The sequence below is a fragment of the Xenopus tropicalis genome, chromosome 5 (genome assembly GCF_000004195.4).
Source record: "Xenopus tropicalis strain Nigerian chromosome 5, UCB_Xtro_10.0, whole genome shotgun sequence".
In the NCBI taxonomy this organism is placed as follows: Eukaryota; Metazoa; Chordata; class Amphibia; order Anura; family Pipidae; genus Xenopus; species Xenopus tropicalis.
The window spans coordinates 39721711-39737915 of NC_030681.2; the positions used below are offsets into that span (position 1 = coordinate 39721711).

Here is a 16205-nt window from a genome sequence, read left to right on the forward strand (position 1 = left end):
GAAAAACAGAAATGTGCAGAGAGGAATTTAAAGGGCTACAAACCTCTAACAGCTGTTACTGCAAGAGTGAGAATAATTGCTGGGGATAATATAAAGAGACACAGAAGGGGGTCATTTTTGACCTTAGGGTGGAGTGCAAGTGAAAGCTCACTTAAAGGGGCACAAAATGCACGCCTTGCTCATTTTAGGAGGACAAAGCACTGGATGAAATATCCTGCACTCAGTACAACGCCAGGACTCGTAGTTCAGCACTGTCTTAGGCATCCTGGTGCTTGCATCTTGTGCCTCAGCAAGGGAGGGGTTGGTCGGGGGCAGAAGGGGAGAATGCCTACATGCCTCCCCTGCCCACTCCCCTGCCATTATAGTTCAGATCACACATTCCTAATGGAGGGGGTAGCAGAAGAGGAGAGAGCTGCTCAGACTCTGGCCCTGGGAATGAAGGATTTTTTTGAGAGAGAAAGTCAGATACCAGAAGAACATGTTTACAAAAAAGGAGACAAGAAACCCTGTGTTTCTTTTGATAGAGGACTCCGTGCAGCGTTTCTGTGAGTGCTTATGGCTGTATTTACATAGACCTTTCTGATAAAGCTTACTTAGTTTTTACCTTTCCTTCTCATTTAATAGCTCTTCCTGACTGGTTTGGGGAGGCTTAGCCTTGCCTGCGAGGCATATGAAAGTGACCCTTCTGGCATTTGCCAGGCCTGATAACATTCTGAGCGGAGCACACTTGCTTAAAGTATACATGCCATTGCAGTACCAATCCAGGGCTGCTCCTGGACAAACAAACAGAGATATATAAATGGAAAAATACAGAAAGAAACAACATCATGCAGCAATATAGCACAATAAATACGTGTTTCTTTAACTGAAATTAAACGTATAAGATATAAAATATATACAGTAGTGTGTGTATAGAAAGATTCAGGGCCAAGGACTTATACTGTGTGTTTTTCCTGTGCAGCTGTATATGGTGCTGAGTTGTGGGGCCATTTTAAGAGCAATAAAGGCAATTGGCCATGGCCCACCAGCATAGAAGCACTTTATTTTTAGACTGCAATACATTCTAAAAGGATTATTTCCCCTGAAATAACAGATACTCATTTTAATCAGCTGTGAAGTTTCACTCCCTTTGTATCATTATGATATGCTTAATATTTAAGGAGCACCAAATATACAGCACATGGGCCCTCATTTTCAAGCAAACTCATTGTTAAAGCTTTATTGCTATAGTGTTCTATTCCCCCTTGTTCATCTTGAGTGCAATGGATAAGGTGTAGAGTGAACATACTCTACTCCATATTTGGTCCATGTAAAGTAGATAATTAGATTACCAGTTCTCCTTTACATAGGCGGTTATCTGTGGTCCGGTAATTAAATTATCTACTTCACAGGAACCAATCATGGAGTCTCCCTGTTTGCCCTGTTTACCTCAAGCAATAACAAAAAAGCTTTTTTTTGTAATTAAAACAATAACCAAAAAGTATGTTTAGCACAAGCCCTATTCATTGAATTCATGTTGATCATACCACAGAGTTGGCGCTCATAAAAACAAACCACCAATTAAGTGAATTATAATAAAACAATTTATTAATTACAAAAAATTCCTCATTTAAAAAGTGCATCAATACACATGTATTGATGCACTTTTTAAATGAGGAATTTTTTGTAATTAAGAAATTGTTTTATTATAATTCACTTAATTGGTGGTTTGTTTTTATGAGCGCCAACTCTGTGGTATGATTAGTTTGTTGTTTGGGGATTAGTTTTAGAGGAAGGCAGCTGGTTATTTAATTTAATTCAGTTTGGGCACTTTAGTCACATGTGATTAAGTAACTACCTATTCACTCAGTGTTGTCCGTATCTAATATTAATAATAGTTTATTTTTAGCCAAGCGCGGACAAGGTTTAACACTTACTATTGAATTCATGTTGAACAATAGTTATACTGCCCTTTAAATACAAGCTTCCTTGCACTCCAGGGTGATACATTCTGTGGATTGCACCAGGGGTAGGCAAGTGCAAGTCTATGTTCACTAATTGCTGAATTCTTTTGGCCATTATAGTGCCAGCTACCCCTTAAAGGTGATGTTAACACTACAGTACAACCATGGGTTAACCAGATTAACTGTTGCATACTGTATATCAATATGAACGTTACTGAACTACACATAAAAAGAGTGAATAAGGTAAGAGGCTAAAGAACATTCCCAGTCCCTGGGTTTCTAACATTCCCAGTTAGAAACCCAGTTAGAAAGCCCCAGTCCCTTTTCACTTCGGCGAAAAATTCACGATAGGAAAATATTCGAAACGACAAAAAATCCGCAAAACAGGTTGTCGCGCGCGTCTTTTTTGTGCCCGCACCTATTTTGATGCAACTTTTTTTGATGCACGCCAAATTTTTTTGCGGCGGATTTTCATTGAAGTATCGCAAAACAATTCACCAAAGGCGAAATGTGGAAATTCGCTGTGAATCCATGCTTGGTGAAAAAATTCACTCATCACTATTCCCAGTAATAAGTACATACAATGCCTATTGTACACTGTAATTACTTATTGGTTTGTTTTCCTTTATTCGTTTGCATGCTGGGCAGCTTGAATAAATAAGAACCTGTAAATGTAGGATCCATGTGGCTGGCACTCAGTTCAGCGCTGGCATTCTTTGCTATAAACTCTACAATCTGAGGCATATAAATGATTAAATGGCTTGTCTTTTTAGAAGCAGGTGTACTATAGAAGCTTGCCAAATACTTTGTATACTCCTTTTTGTTAATTAATTACTCTTACTTACTTATTGTTCACCTGCCAAGTAGATTAATACACTTTAACTGAAAACCTTCTTTCTTTACAATCCAGATAGGATTGTTCTTCATGTCCTCAAATCTGACTGGGGCAAATGATGATGGTATCTGCTTAAAGTCATTAACTGCCAATTCCTTATGTCAAACAAAACAGAATGTTGTTATTTACTATTGTACAGCTATCTTTGGCAAATAGTGAGTAAACTATTAGCACAGAGTGTGTTACTGGTAATGCAATGGGTCCACTGGCCACACAAATAATACTGCAGGCCCTAAATTCGCTAGATAGTTGGAGACTTATTTTTATATCGGTCCTATACCTGTATAAATAAACTCCTAACAAGGACTAGGAGACTCACAAAGCCTTGGCTATACCATAACTATATTGGTACCCAGTTGACCCCCATAGAACCACTGTAGTGCCTTCTGAATATCACCAGGTACACAAAAATATAAATATAACTGGTTGAAAACTCAAGGTGACACTAGCGTTCCTTCACAGTACTGGTATGGGAGCTATTATACAAAATGTTTGGGACCTGGGGCTTTCTGGAAAAGGGATCTTTCCATAATTTGGATTTCCATATCTAAAATATATGAAAAAACAATTTAAGCATTTAATAAACCTAAATTTGGATTTAGGCAGCGTAGTTAGGATCAAGTACAAGGTACAGTTTTATTATTACAGAGAAAACGTAAAGCATTAAAATAATTTAATTGTTGAAAATGGAGTCTATAGCAGATAGGCTTCATGTAGTTTGAAGCTTTTCGAATAATGAGTTTCTGGTAGTGATGAGCGAATCTGTCCCGTTTCGCTATGCCGAAAAATCCGCGAATCTTTCAAAAGATTCGCAAAACGGCGGAAAATTTGCGAAATGGCGAAAATGTTGCACGTCAAAAAAAATTGTCGCCCGTGGCTATTCTTTTGTTGCACGGCAATTCTTTCGTCGCACGGCTATTGTTTTGTCGCCCACGGCTATTATTTTGTCAAGCGGCTATTATTTTGTAGCCCACGACTATTCTTTTGATGCGGGTGACAATTTTTGGACGCGCAGCAAATTTTTCTGCTGTGAATCCATGCCTGGCGAAACATTTCGCCCATCACTAGTTTCTGGATAAGGGATCCCATACCTGTAGTAGAAACTCTAATAAGTTGCTATCCTGACGTTAAATTCTTATTTTATTTCATGATTTTCCAGTTGTAACAGTGTTGTTTTGACCTTAGTCAAGCTGTTTATTCCTTCCTAAAGCTACACCTCCAGGAAGTTCTCAGCACAGTGTACAGAGTATTTGGTAGGTGCATGCAAAATGTGTTTTCTTAGCTAGAATACTAATAAACTGTTCTCTAAATTCAAAACACAATGTGGAAATGGTTTCAACTGTTAAATAAAAAACATGACACTAATGAGTTACACATTGTGGCTCGCCCTGCTATTGGCTGGCCCTGCAGTTCATGCGTAACACTTGTCCTTAACAAATAGTTCACATTAGGTTTCTGCGCAATATTTCCAAGACAGTTTTGGCCAGGCTAGATACTATGGGCGGGTACTAGTCAGTTTCAGAATGTTTTACTATAACAAACTACAGAAACTCTTATCTGTAGAACAGGACATCCTAGAATTCATTTTTAGACTTATGGTAAACTGTTGTCGCCACAATACCGATCCAGATGTTTCCTTTAACTCCCCATGTTGACTAAAAGATGCAATTGCATAACCAACATATCCATTGTTCAAATGAGAATTACCCGCGATTTTACATGCATCATGGCCCCCCTACTGAGGCCCCCCCACAGCTGCGGGGTCTGCTTCCTCTGTAGTTAAGCCACTGGTTCTTAGAGTTACACAGTGAGACCACCTACCTGGGAATCACACAAGTACTAGTTACCAGACAGGCAGACAACTCTTGGGTATAAAACAGTGTAATAAATTTGTGTTTCCATTGCATTGGCCTACATACATTTAACACAATAGCAAATAAAAATCCAGATTATAGACCTTTTCTTCAAAGTAAAGTTCACCTTTTTAATTCCGCTTTTGAATTGGTCTTCATTATTCATTTAATGTGTTTTTTGAACTTTTTGTCTTTCCAGTCTTGCAATGTGTGGGATTTTTTTCCATTACTTTGGTAAATTGTGACAATTTTTGCAATTAGCCCTTTGGTCCTTGTGTATTAGATTTAAAGCAATGTTAAATGCAAAATACAAAGGAAGTCACTCAGGATTCAGTAGGTGCAAAAAACTGCCTCCATGCAGGTTTAATGGAGTAATCAGTGAGAAGGATACAGACGTTCCCTTTTGCAATGTAGCATTCCCTAACACCCACCCCAGGTCAACAGAATTTAAACTACAAAGTCATACCAAATCTCGCGTGATCTCGGGCTGTTATTGATACCAGTTGTAGGTAATGTGATAAGGATCGCAGACAAAGTCATGACCTGGTTACCAAGGCAACATCTAAGTTAAGTGTTATACAGTGCACAATTATTGCAATGTTATACACAAGGCAGATTTGTAAGGTGAAAAAACAAATAAATAAAGATGAACCAAACAATATATACATCATATACAATTGTTACTGCGCCCACATAGCGCCTAACATATGCTGAGAATACACATGAAAATCAAATGGAAACTCACCAGTCTGCAGGACCCACAATACAACCTATAGAAACCAATAAAGTTCTATTCTCTCATTTAAACCTGTGGGGGAGACTGTGTCTAACAGGTAAGTCCAATGTGCCTTACGTTGCAACAAAATATGGTCTCAGTCGTCCCCTCTTTTAGGTCTATTGACCTGTTCTAACACTTGAAATCTTAGTTGTGCAACATTGTGTCCCATCTCCACATAATGCTTAGCTACAGGAGTGTTATGTTTATTGGCAATGTCTGATTTATGCTGCCCAATTCGGTCTTTTACAGATTGGATAGTGTTGCCAACATTTCCAAGCCCCCCCAGCCTCTTGGCTCAAAAATGGCCCCCGTGGAAGAAGGCCGGGGGGGCAAGAAACACATGAGACAGAAGACGTAAATCGATGTGAAAACATCATTCCAGACAGTGGTACATAACTCCAGTGTTCCTCTGATGGAGGAGCAAATACAGGTAATTTCAAAGGGGCTTCCATATGCTATGGTCACTCAACCAGACTTTTTTTAGACTGATTGCGAACTGTACAGGTTGTTCTCTAATGTTAAACTAGAAGTGGAATTTACTATGCTGAAAGATCATGCTACTCTGGGACCTGTGGGAACTTTTGATGCAAAGGAGCTGGGATTGAACCTCAGTGTGAAAATGTTTCAATTTAGGCATTTAGAAAGAATGTCACAAGAGATATTGCAAAGATGGAAACTGAATAAAAGAAAAGTAAATGACTTATAATGCCAAACAATGTGTATAAGAGGGAATTTACAGCATTACAAAGTTTAACCAGCCAATAAGGGGGGAGCACTGGCAGTCAGGGTAAAGACCTCTTATATATATATATATGAGATTGAGTGGCAGCTCATGGATGAGAGTACATCAGAGGTTGACCATCAGCCCCCTCCCAAAAATTAAAAAACAGATAGCGGTATTACTGATATCTGGGGGGTTTTCTAGAAGTAGAAAATCCTATTACACCAGTGTTTTATATTATACCCAAAGTACATAAGATACTTGAGGGTGTCCAATTGTTTCAAGTGGTATGCCATACTTTCACCTTTTTCCATTTTTTGTGGACAAGATAATTAACTCTTGCTTTGAAACATTGTTCTTACATGAAAGATACTGGAGAATATTAGTTAAATATTCGTTAAATGGGGGTTGTACCTAAGAAGGCTATCTTGGTGATTCTCGACATTGAAAGTCTATATACTTCCATGCCACATGATAGGGTTGTGGAGGCTGTCGGCGTTGAGTTGGCACAGGATGACTCAATAGATAGGTCCCAGAAGGGATTTGTACTATCCTGTTTACTACTTGTATTATATAATAATTTTTTTTTTGTTTCAAGACCAGTTTTTTCTGCAGACAAGGGGTATGACCACTGGGTTCAATGTGGCCCCATCATATGCGAACATCTACATGAACCAATTTGAAGAAATGTATATACAAATGAGTATTTCCAAAACCACTGTTTGTGCTGGTATAGGTTCATCGATGATGTATTTGTGGTGTGGGCGGGGCCATATTTAACCCTGGAGGAGTTTTACAGATAGTTTAATACTAATACACATACAAAGTTCACACTGCATTTTGATTTGGAAAATTCCTTTCTTAGACACTACAATCACTAACAGAGAAGGCATGCTAGTCTTGGATCATACGTTAAACCAAAAGACCGCAATGCATTATTAATATTTTAATTTTATTCATCCTCTACAAAGAAAAATATCTTTGCCAAAATTACAATTTACTTGAGTTAATTGTGGTTTGGTATGGAAACATTTGTATCTATACTTGTTTCACTATCAGTGGTTTGTAATATAATGTTTTACCAATAGAGGTCACTGTGTCCCACTATATAAATATATGATATTTTCAGTAGCTTGATAAAAAAACGGTGTTGTTCTGAAACATTGCTAGTACCCAGGTCAGAACCCCTTTTTTTTAATAAGATATTGCCTTTGTAGTGCTGTCTAGTTTAAAGGATACTTATAATGAAAGAACCTGCAAGTGGTAAGCTGCATGTAGATACAAATACAAATGTGTTCACTGTGCAGGGAACCACCCTGCATTCACTGCATGTGAAAAATTTGCAGGTCATAAGCAATAAAGGTGCAAAAAAGTGTATTAAGTCCATAATAATAAAATGCATCTTACAATAGCCTGCATGGCATGGAGCATCCAGTGATGTTTTGGACATATCAAGCTCAAACAAACAATGACAGACTGCAGGGCTATCCTTCTGACTAAAAAGGCTTAACACAGGAAGTGACAATGGTAGTATCTAGGCAACAGATATACATATTTTACTAAACCATATTTCTACTACCTATAGTAAATAGAATATCCTATACGCAAGCAAATCAAAGCACAATATTCATACTATAGTCTGGTTCACAAAAAAGGTATAGATCATAATCCCTATTCAATCCTTTTGGTGCTAGGGATTGTAATTTATGTATCCACCATACTTCCCTCAGTTTCAATTTAAGTTCACGATTTCCTCCATATTTAAAAGGTGGAATTCCTTCCAGAACCATAAATTTCAATTCATCTGCATTAAACTGGCAACTTAGTATTTCCCAGATTAATAGAGGATTTATTTTGAGATATGCGTGACTTGACCATCTGGGTGGTCTGCCCAATATAGATGAGTCCACAAGGGCAAGTCAATGCATATACAGTATCACATAAATGGACTATAACCTGTACCAGGGTGTGCAAATTCCTTTCCTTTGATTACATTATGACAGCCAGCATTAAAAATCTTAACTGGCACATTAACATGGAAGTTAAGAGTGATTTGCAAATATGGCAATAATTTCTAGACCATTTAAATGGGATAACTTGCTGGCAAGAGAAATATGTACACAATGAGACTTTGCAGCTATTCACCAATGCTGTGTCTACTGTAGGATTTGGGGCTTTTTGGAATTTTGGAAAATGACTTCCATCACGCGTGATAGATCTTGCATTAATGTTTGTGTCGCAAAGACAGATACAGCAGATAAAGGATGCATAATTTGGTTAGTACATTTTGTTGATCTAGAACTGTGTGCCATCAGGAATATTCAAGCATTTTGAGAGATTTGCCCTCTAAAGGCTCTTTCTTTAGGTACAGGGATACACAGGACTATCTCTCCAGATTCCAAGTCCTTGGCATGTGTTTCAGAAAATTAGGCTCACTCATTCTGCATTGGAGCAGCCACTCAGGCTGCATTATGGGGAGAGAGAGAGGGGATGAATAAGAAAACTGGAAGATGATCCTCTGATTGATACAAGCTTTACATCAGACCATCATTGGTGTAACTTTAATCGGCTACTACATGGCTAAAAGTAGCTTATTTCTTTTAGATGTCATTCAAATATGGATAATTTATCTGGCTGTGGTCATGGCCGAACATTTCAGTTATGGTATGCACTTGGCTAAGAAGGTTACTTGCCCCAATTGCAAGAATGGGTGCTGGGTGGGACCCTAAAGAGTAGAGAAGAAACCCCAAGAGAAGGGAATACCTTCCCCAGTGATAAGGCTACTTCAGGAGGAGAGGAATTTCAGTCTGAGTGAGGATTAACCAATAGGTGGCCGCATAGACAAGCCTCATCCTGCTTACTATTTATCCTATGAGGACACCAGGGCAAAGTAGGGCATACGGCATTGAACCCCAAGGATCTTTCTGTAGGACTTTCTGTGTGAATTCAGGAAAGTTTGTGAAGTTGGTATCTACTTCCTATGGGAGGAACCCGTTACCTGAGAAAATTATGCTTTATGGACTCCCTATTGTTAGAAACACCTAGAGTTCTGAAAAAGTTCTACATTTTGGCCCCAAGGAGTTGGACATTTTAAAAAAAAATTTTTAAGGACCTCTGACCCTGAGCGTTAAAGGGTTAATTGGTACATAGTTGGGTTCTAATATAAGATTGTTGTTCCACCTCTACCTATTTATTTGAGCCAAGTGACTGTATCCATTCTCCAAGTGCATAGACGTATCATTATGAACGCTGGGTAAGGTGGGATGTCATGGAGTGGAATAAAGTTTGGTTTGGGTGGGACCATTCTTACTTTCATTTCTGAATGTTTCATTATTAAAATGGCAGATCAAAACCCCTTAACATTTTCCTTTTACAGCCAAGTGCATGTCTTGGATTACTGGAGTAAGCAGCAGGTTTTTCCAGGTTTTCTCATGTATTTTCTCAAGTATTTGTCCCTGGGTACTTCTGTAACAGGGCAGGAGATTTCCCAAGGTCTAAAGTAAAAGTAAAGTGCCTGAGTGATCTGCTATGGACACTCATGAAGGTTGTAAATGGCTTAAGTAACAGTAACAGTTAATGTTCTGTACCTTAATAATTTTCTTTTAACAGGAACCATTGTACCCAGTATTCCCCAGGAGAGGATACCAGAAGTGGAAGTGATGGTACTGTCTATTTTTGCACTATTTTCTTGCACTATTGATTATTGCTTGATAATGTGTATATAGTTTGCACCATTGTCGGGAGAAATTGATTTTCCCCCGGCTGATTGTAGGGACCTATTGGGTTAATAATCCTTATAGCTTTAAACCCTACAATTTCCTTATTCTTAGACCCATGTAACTATTTTTCTATTTGCATATTTTACATTATTGGCTGACAGGTAGACCACTCCCTTTCACACTCTAACATAGTGTTAGCAAAGTGGTGGATCTTCCACTTTGGCTGCAAGTTCTACTGAGCCTGGGATCAACAAGGTCCCAGTAAAGCCATCTTACCCCAGAAGGATATTTATCTCTGGAGAAGTTGGGGAGCAGAGACCCTGTGAACAATCATTAGCTAGTTCTAGGAAAGTGAGATGGGCTCCAACCAGGAGAGATTAGCTGTGAGTATTCTTTTTTACAGGCTCTGCTGCCTTAGTGAATGGACTACAGTACTGACAAGGACATAGTCTTCTCCCTGATCTATGTCTACTGTAGGGGATCCATTAAGGTAGAAACCCTAAGAATAAAGAATAACTATCCAGACTTCTCTCCATAGTGGCGCCCTGCTGTTATAGCCGTCTTACCCTGCCCACACTCTGCTGAGGTAGGATAAAACGGTGGACACAATTATATTCTGCTTGCTCTGCATGGAACCTGCCTAATCTATTGCCATTTTATTGCATTTGTGAGTATTTACTGCATAACCCTGTGGATCATTGTCTTGTACAATAAAACAAGTTCAGTTCTGTTGTGCTGAATCTTCTGGCTTCCATTTATTCATTTACAGTACTTTGCATCCAGCCTAAGGGCAGACGAAGCATTAATCCGCTTCTTTCAGTCCTAACCTTTTCTGCCTGGCTACAGCCAGAGTGTGCACACACGGAGTGGTGTAGATCGGCAGTACCGCCCTGCTCTGTGTGCGCACACTCTGGCTGTTGCCATAACTTTTAATGCACGCACACAGAGCGGCGTACGGCAGTGGATCCGCTTCTCCGCCAGGCAGAAAAGCACAGGGTTGAGAGAAGCTGATTAATGCTTTCTGCCCTCATCCTGAGTTGTAGTTTCGCTACATTCCCCTTGATCTTTACACATAGCGAAAGCCCATCCTGTGTTTTAGAGTCCAGTGTACGCAATGCCCTATAGCCTATCCAGCTGGTCCATTATAAAGAAATTACACACATTGGATGGCACTTCAGGCTCATAGTTTGAAGTAAATTGTTACATCTTTTACTAGTGTACACATTCTTTTCTGATCCTCCGACTTCACTAGCATCAGTCATATTTGACAACCATTTTTCAACCACATTTATTGAGCAATCTTTCTGTCACGTCCCTCAACATTCCCTCTGGTGCTTTCAATCTTGCAGGATGATAATATACGATTGCCCTCTTGTGGCCAATTAGGAAAATGCAAATGGCTACCTATCATCCAAAGTCATGTGCTGGATTAACACATAAGGGGTCATATACCTTGCCCTTATAGGGCCACTGACCCTGGATAACTTGGAAAAAGTTATAGCCCATTAAGTTTGAACCCTTGATAATATTTGAGGGTTGTAGTCCAGCAACATTTGGGTGGAGTAACACACTACTATTGGAGGCTTATGTCTCCTTTTAGATGTTTAAACTTTGATTATAAATATATTTTACATTGCTCAGATAAACAGTTTATTAGCTACATTGAGTATGGTACTATATTTTTATACCATATATTATCCTGCACAAGTGATACATTTATAACCAATACATTCAAATAAAGTCATGAATACATTTACACTACTGTAGATCTGCAAACCCTCAAAGCAAGACTATTAAATGCTCAGAACTAAAGAGAATATTATAAGAAATACTGATGCATGAAACCTTTATTAGCACAGCCTACTAGAAGGAACCATCACAGATGGGCGGGGGGCTTTAGTAACAGGAGTGACTCGTCAGTTCTTGGATGTTCCTCCAGGCAACAGTTCGAACCATAAAGCTGCATGTCTTTTTCTAAAGGGAGAAAACACACGAGTGTAAGGATTTTTTAATGCATAGTTAGAAATGCTTTTAAGGTAGTGATGTGCGGGCCAGCCCAATAACCACGGGTCAGGCGGGTTCGGGCAACCTCTGTACTACATTTTCAGGTCACAGGTGGGTTTTGGTTGAGCTCTTCTGCTTGCCCTCCCTACCCACAACCATATACTGCTGGATTTCTGGTTCCAGCATTCTAATTTATAGGCGTGCATCTGTCTCTGGGTCTATAAATAGTGGGGACTAGCCAGGTCGGGTAGGGTTCGGGCGGGTTAGGGTCGAGAAAAACTCAACCCACACATGAGTATTTTAAGGTGCAGCTAAATTCTAGCCTGAAGTAAGAGGGGTGGTGGAGGGACTCAGTGGGGGCAGATTGGTGACATGTAGGGGTGGGACAACAGTGTAAGGGGAGAAGTGGTGATGTAATAGGAGTTGGACCACTGATATAGGTAGGTAGGTGGGTGGATAGGAGGCCAAGCAGCAGAAACCTTGTGTGTATGGGTAATAATAAACATCTGACAAGTCAATATAATATAATATTGATTAATGTTTTTAGCTATAGTTCAACTACTACATGATACATGTAGCCATGTGATGTAGCCACTCCAGAATTTGATGCAGACTGATACACAAACAGAAATTTGGCTTCTTAACTTATGAGAAACTAAATTTTGCAGCCCCTGGTAACGTGATGAACACTGCCGCATAAGAACCTTGCCTAATGGAAGAAGTGGCCCAGCATTTATGACCTAATTTCGAAAAGTGTTTACTGATCCAGGGAAACTCTGAAGCTACTGCTAGTGATGAGAAAACTTTTTTGTTAGGCATGGATTCATTGCAAAATTCCACATTTTGTTATTGGCAAATTTTTCCATGAAACTGCCATAACAAGGACCCATGGACAAGCGAGCCAATGGCCAAAACCAGGGCCAGTAGCCATGCAGGCCAAAGGCCACAGCAAGGATCCATGGACAAGCAAGCCATAGGCCATAATGACCACAGCACAAGTGAGCCAAAGGCCAAAACATGGACCAACAGACACACAAGACAAAGGCCATAAAAGGACCAGTGGACATGCGAGCCAATGGCTGTAGCAAAAACCAGCTGACATGCAAGCCAAGGGCCATAGCAAAAGCCAGTGGTCATGCAAAATGGCAGCCATATACCCTAACAAATGTTAGCCAATGATGACTCCTAAAATTCTAGCAAACACATTAATTAATGTCTGTGAATACACCAATTAATGAGAATGGGAACCCAGCAGCCAACCCAACACAACTAGGAGTAGTTGAACTACAGCTGGACTCACACCAAATCCCACAAGATATGAATGGTTTTCTCTTTGGAGATTCCATCCATTCATAAAAATACACAACAGAAATAGGAAAAACTGCCTGTTAAGTGCAGAATCAGTCCTGGAAGCACCTTGTATAATAGATAGCACAAATACTCACGGTGTCTGCACATAGGACTTAGGCTCATAAATAACAACTTTATATATCAAACAGGAATAGCAAAGAGCCCCAGAGAGACACATGCACCTAATCAAATAGCACTGACTGTCAGCAGGAGGGAACTCCAGCAAGAACCCTGACGGCTTCCAGCAGAGGGACATAATTAGTTCATTAGTATGCAGGCTTCCCAATGCACTGAGCATTACAGACACACAGTGGATACTGAGGAATCATACTCACCACATTCAGGCTTCACTATTACTAGCCCAAATCCATACCCATGGCCCTTTTGTCTGGGATCAGTCCAGTCCCTTCAACCCTCACAAAACCGTAGGAGAAGGGAGGCTAAACTGGCTTAAAGGCAGGAACATGGGAATACACACACCTGTATACCTTTCCAGTAAGGACCAGTTTGAATACTGTGCATAGTTGGGCATACAGAAGGGGGGGGGTATGACCATGGGTATGCCCACACCTGCATTTCTTCCCAATAGGTGACAATTTGCATATTGCATGTATTGGGGCATCAGGTAAATTCTTCTCCATTACCTGGGAATCATCCCTCTGTGTCTACACAGAAGTAAAAAATAAATAAAAAGACAATAAGAAAAATTAAAAATCGTGTCTCATTTCTATCTAGTTTCAAAAAAGAATGAGGAGAGAGATCCTACCTCCTATCCAATAGGACATAAATAAAAGCTGTAAGGAGGAAGTCAGGTGGTCTTATAGGTAAGAAATAACTTTGATTGGCTATGGTATAGGTCCTACCTTCTGTCTGGGAGGGACATACAGCCCATCCTTACTGGCGTGAAAGGGACGCAGAAGAAATAGTGTATCTGAGTTTTAAGTAGTGTGGCACCCAATAGAGTAAGTCAGTAGGATCTAAAGATTAGGAAGATTTAGGATTTTGGGTGAGCCCCATTATAAAACAGCCAGATAGATTGAAAGATGAGCCACTGAGTCAAGCAAATGTTAAATTCCAGGTTAGAGAAAAACCTAAATATATTGTGAGGAAAGGCGACAGTGGGTATTATTAGGTTATCTAAGCTAGAAGCCTCTTCATTGTTGGCTGAAATCCTTGGAACTATTTTAGCTGAACCACAATTGGGAACTACAGTAATTTAAAAATGTTTGCAATGCTATGCCTATTGCTTGTGTAATGCTACATTTCAAATGACATATTCCTTTTATTGTGTTCTTTATGCATTTAATTGGAAAGGATGTCTAGGTGCCAGGGGTTGTTTTGTTTGCATTTAAGGTGGGGATGGGTCACCTCTGCAGCTCCATATGTTATGCTGAAATGTGTCTTTCTTAGTTTTAGGAAATTCCTTTCTATTACCTGAGTTCGGCAATTTTCTGATGTTGACTCAAAATCACGACATGGTGTCGTAAGGACGTCTACATTCATTGAATAATTCATTCCAGAAACCACCTGCAATTAAATAAACAACATACATTTTGGCTATGACATGTTCAAGTATGGACATAATGCTGAACCATACAAGGCACTTGGGCTCATTTACTAACGCAGGGTACAGTTACACTAGCACAGTAACACATGGCAACTAATACAGTTTCCTGCAGATTAATGAAGATAGCTAATCAGTGATTGGTTGCTATGGGTTACTTCATAGGTTCAAATGTGTGTTTAGAGTTTTTTTCAAATAACTGCAAGTTCCGTCAGTAATTAAACCAACTTCCAGCAGTAAGGGGGCAAACTCATCCCACTAGTACAGCTCAAACCCACTCTTTGTGCTTCCATTACATTTCTACTGACCTGCTTCCTGAATCTGTTAATCTTGACGACCTTAACTATGTAGTTGCCATTATTCCCTTTGTTGTACTCTTCAGTTGCAAACTGCAAAGCTTTTAGCATAGACTTATCATCTTCCTTTGCATCATTCCAGCCACCCAAGAGAGGTATTGTGTTTGAGTTGTATTTATTTAGTCCTGTTACAAACCCTACTGCAAAGATAGTGAAAATAACTGCAGCCACCACTTTCCTGTGGGAAGACATTCCTATTGCTTTTCCTTTGCTTTCTGTAGCTGAATTGTGCAGTGCTGGGTGTCTCTCCTCTCTCGCAATGCAAAACTGAACCAGAGACTGGAGAATATAAATAGTGGAAGTTAAGGGGCTTGCCAAGCTCTTCTTCTGACTTGTTAGGAAACCGGCCAAAAGAAAAAAAAAAAGTAAGGGAGAAACAGAATTGTGCCGAGAATAATTTAAAGGGCTGTAAACCAGTTACTGCAAGAGTGAGAATACCTCCTTGAGTAGATTTGCTGAGGATAATATAAAGCAGTGATCTCCAACCAGTGGTTCGTGAGCAACATGTTACTCCCCAACCCCTTGGATGTTGCTCCCAGTGGCCTCAAAGCAGGTGCTCATTTTTGAATTTCTGGCTTGAAGGCAAGTTTTGGTTGCATAAACAGAGCCTTCTGTAGGCTACCAAATAGCCAATTATAGCTCTTATTTGCACCCCCAGGGCATATTTCCATGCTTGTGTTGCTCCCCAACACTTTTTGCATTTGAATGTGGCTCACAGGTACAAAAGGTTGGGGATATAAAGGGACACAGAAAGAGTCATCCTTGGCCAAAGGGGAGTGCAAGTAAAAGATCACTAAGATCATTCTAGGAGCACTCCTAGAGAGGGCATTGCCAGGACACGCAGCACAGACCTGTCCTTACCACCTGCCTTAAGGAAGCCATACACGTGCTGATTTGCGTCTTTCAGACTGATTTGGCAGCTTATCTGCCACTGTACGGCAGAAAAAATTGGCCAGGTGTCGATCAGGCAGGTTTGATTTTCCCATCAGCTCGTTGATGCAGTCCAACAGTCCCTATATCCA

The 16205-nt window shown here is 39.9% G+C and overlaps 1 protein-coding gene across 1 annotated transcript; it reads right to left on the minus strand.

Moving 5' to 3' along the window:
- Positions 1-11542: 11542 nt before the first annotated feature.
- LOC100498318 (cystatin-like) lies at positions 11543-15464 on the minus strand. The gene is made up of 3 exons (XM_004914677.3): positions 15136-15464; positions 14698-14790; positions 11543-11883 (listed from the first exon to the last, which is right to left on the minus strand). The coding sequence occupies exons 1-3, from the start codon at positions 15373-15375 to the stop codon at positions 11806-11808; spliced, it is 411 nt and encodes a 136-aa protein (XP_004914734.1). The 5' UTR covers positions 15376-15464; the 3' UTR covers positions 11543-11805.
- Positions 15465-16205: the final 741 nt, after the last annotated feature.

Coding starts and splice junctions, on each gene's coding strand:
- LOC100498318 (XM_004914677.3), bottom strand. CDS start 15,375: ATGTCTTCCCACAGGAAAGTGGTGGCTGCAGTTATTTTCACTATCTTT. Junction 14,791..15,135: donor TTAACAGATTCAGGAAGCAG/GTCAGTAGAAAT, acceptor ATTTAATTGCAG/GTGGTTTCTGGAATGAATTA. Junction 11,884..14,697: donor CAGAAAATTGCCGAACTCAG/GTAATAGAAAGG, acceptor TTCTCCCTTTAG/AAAAAGACATGCAGCTTTAT.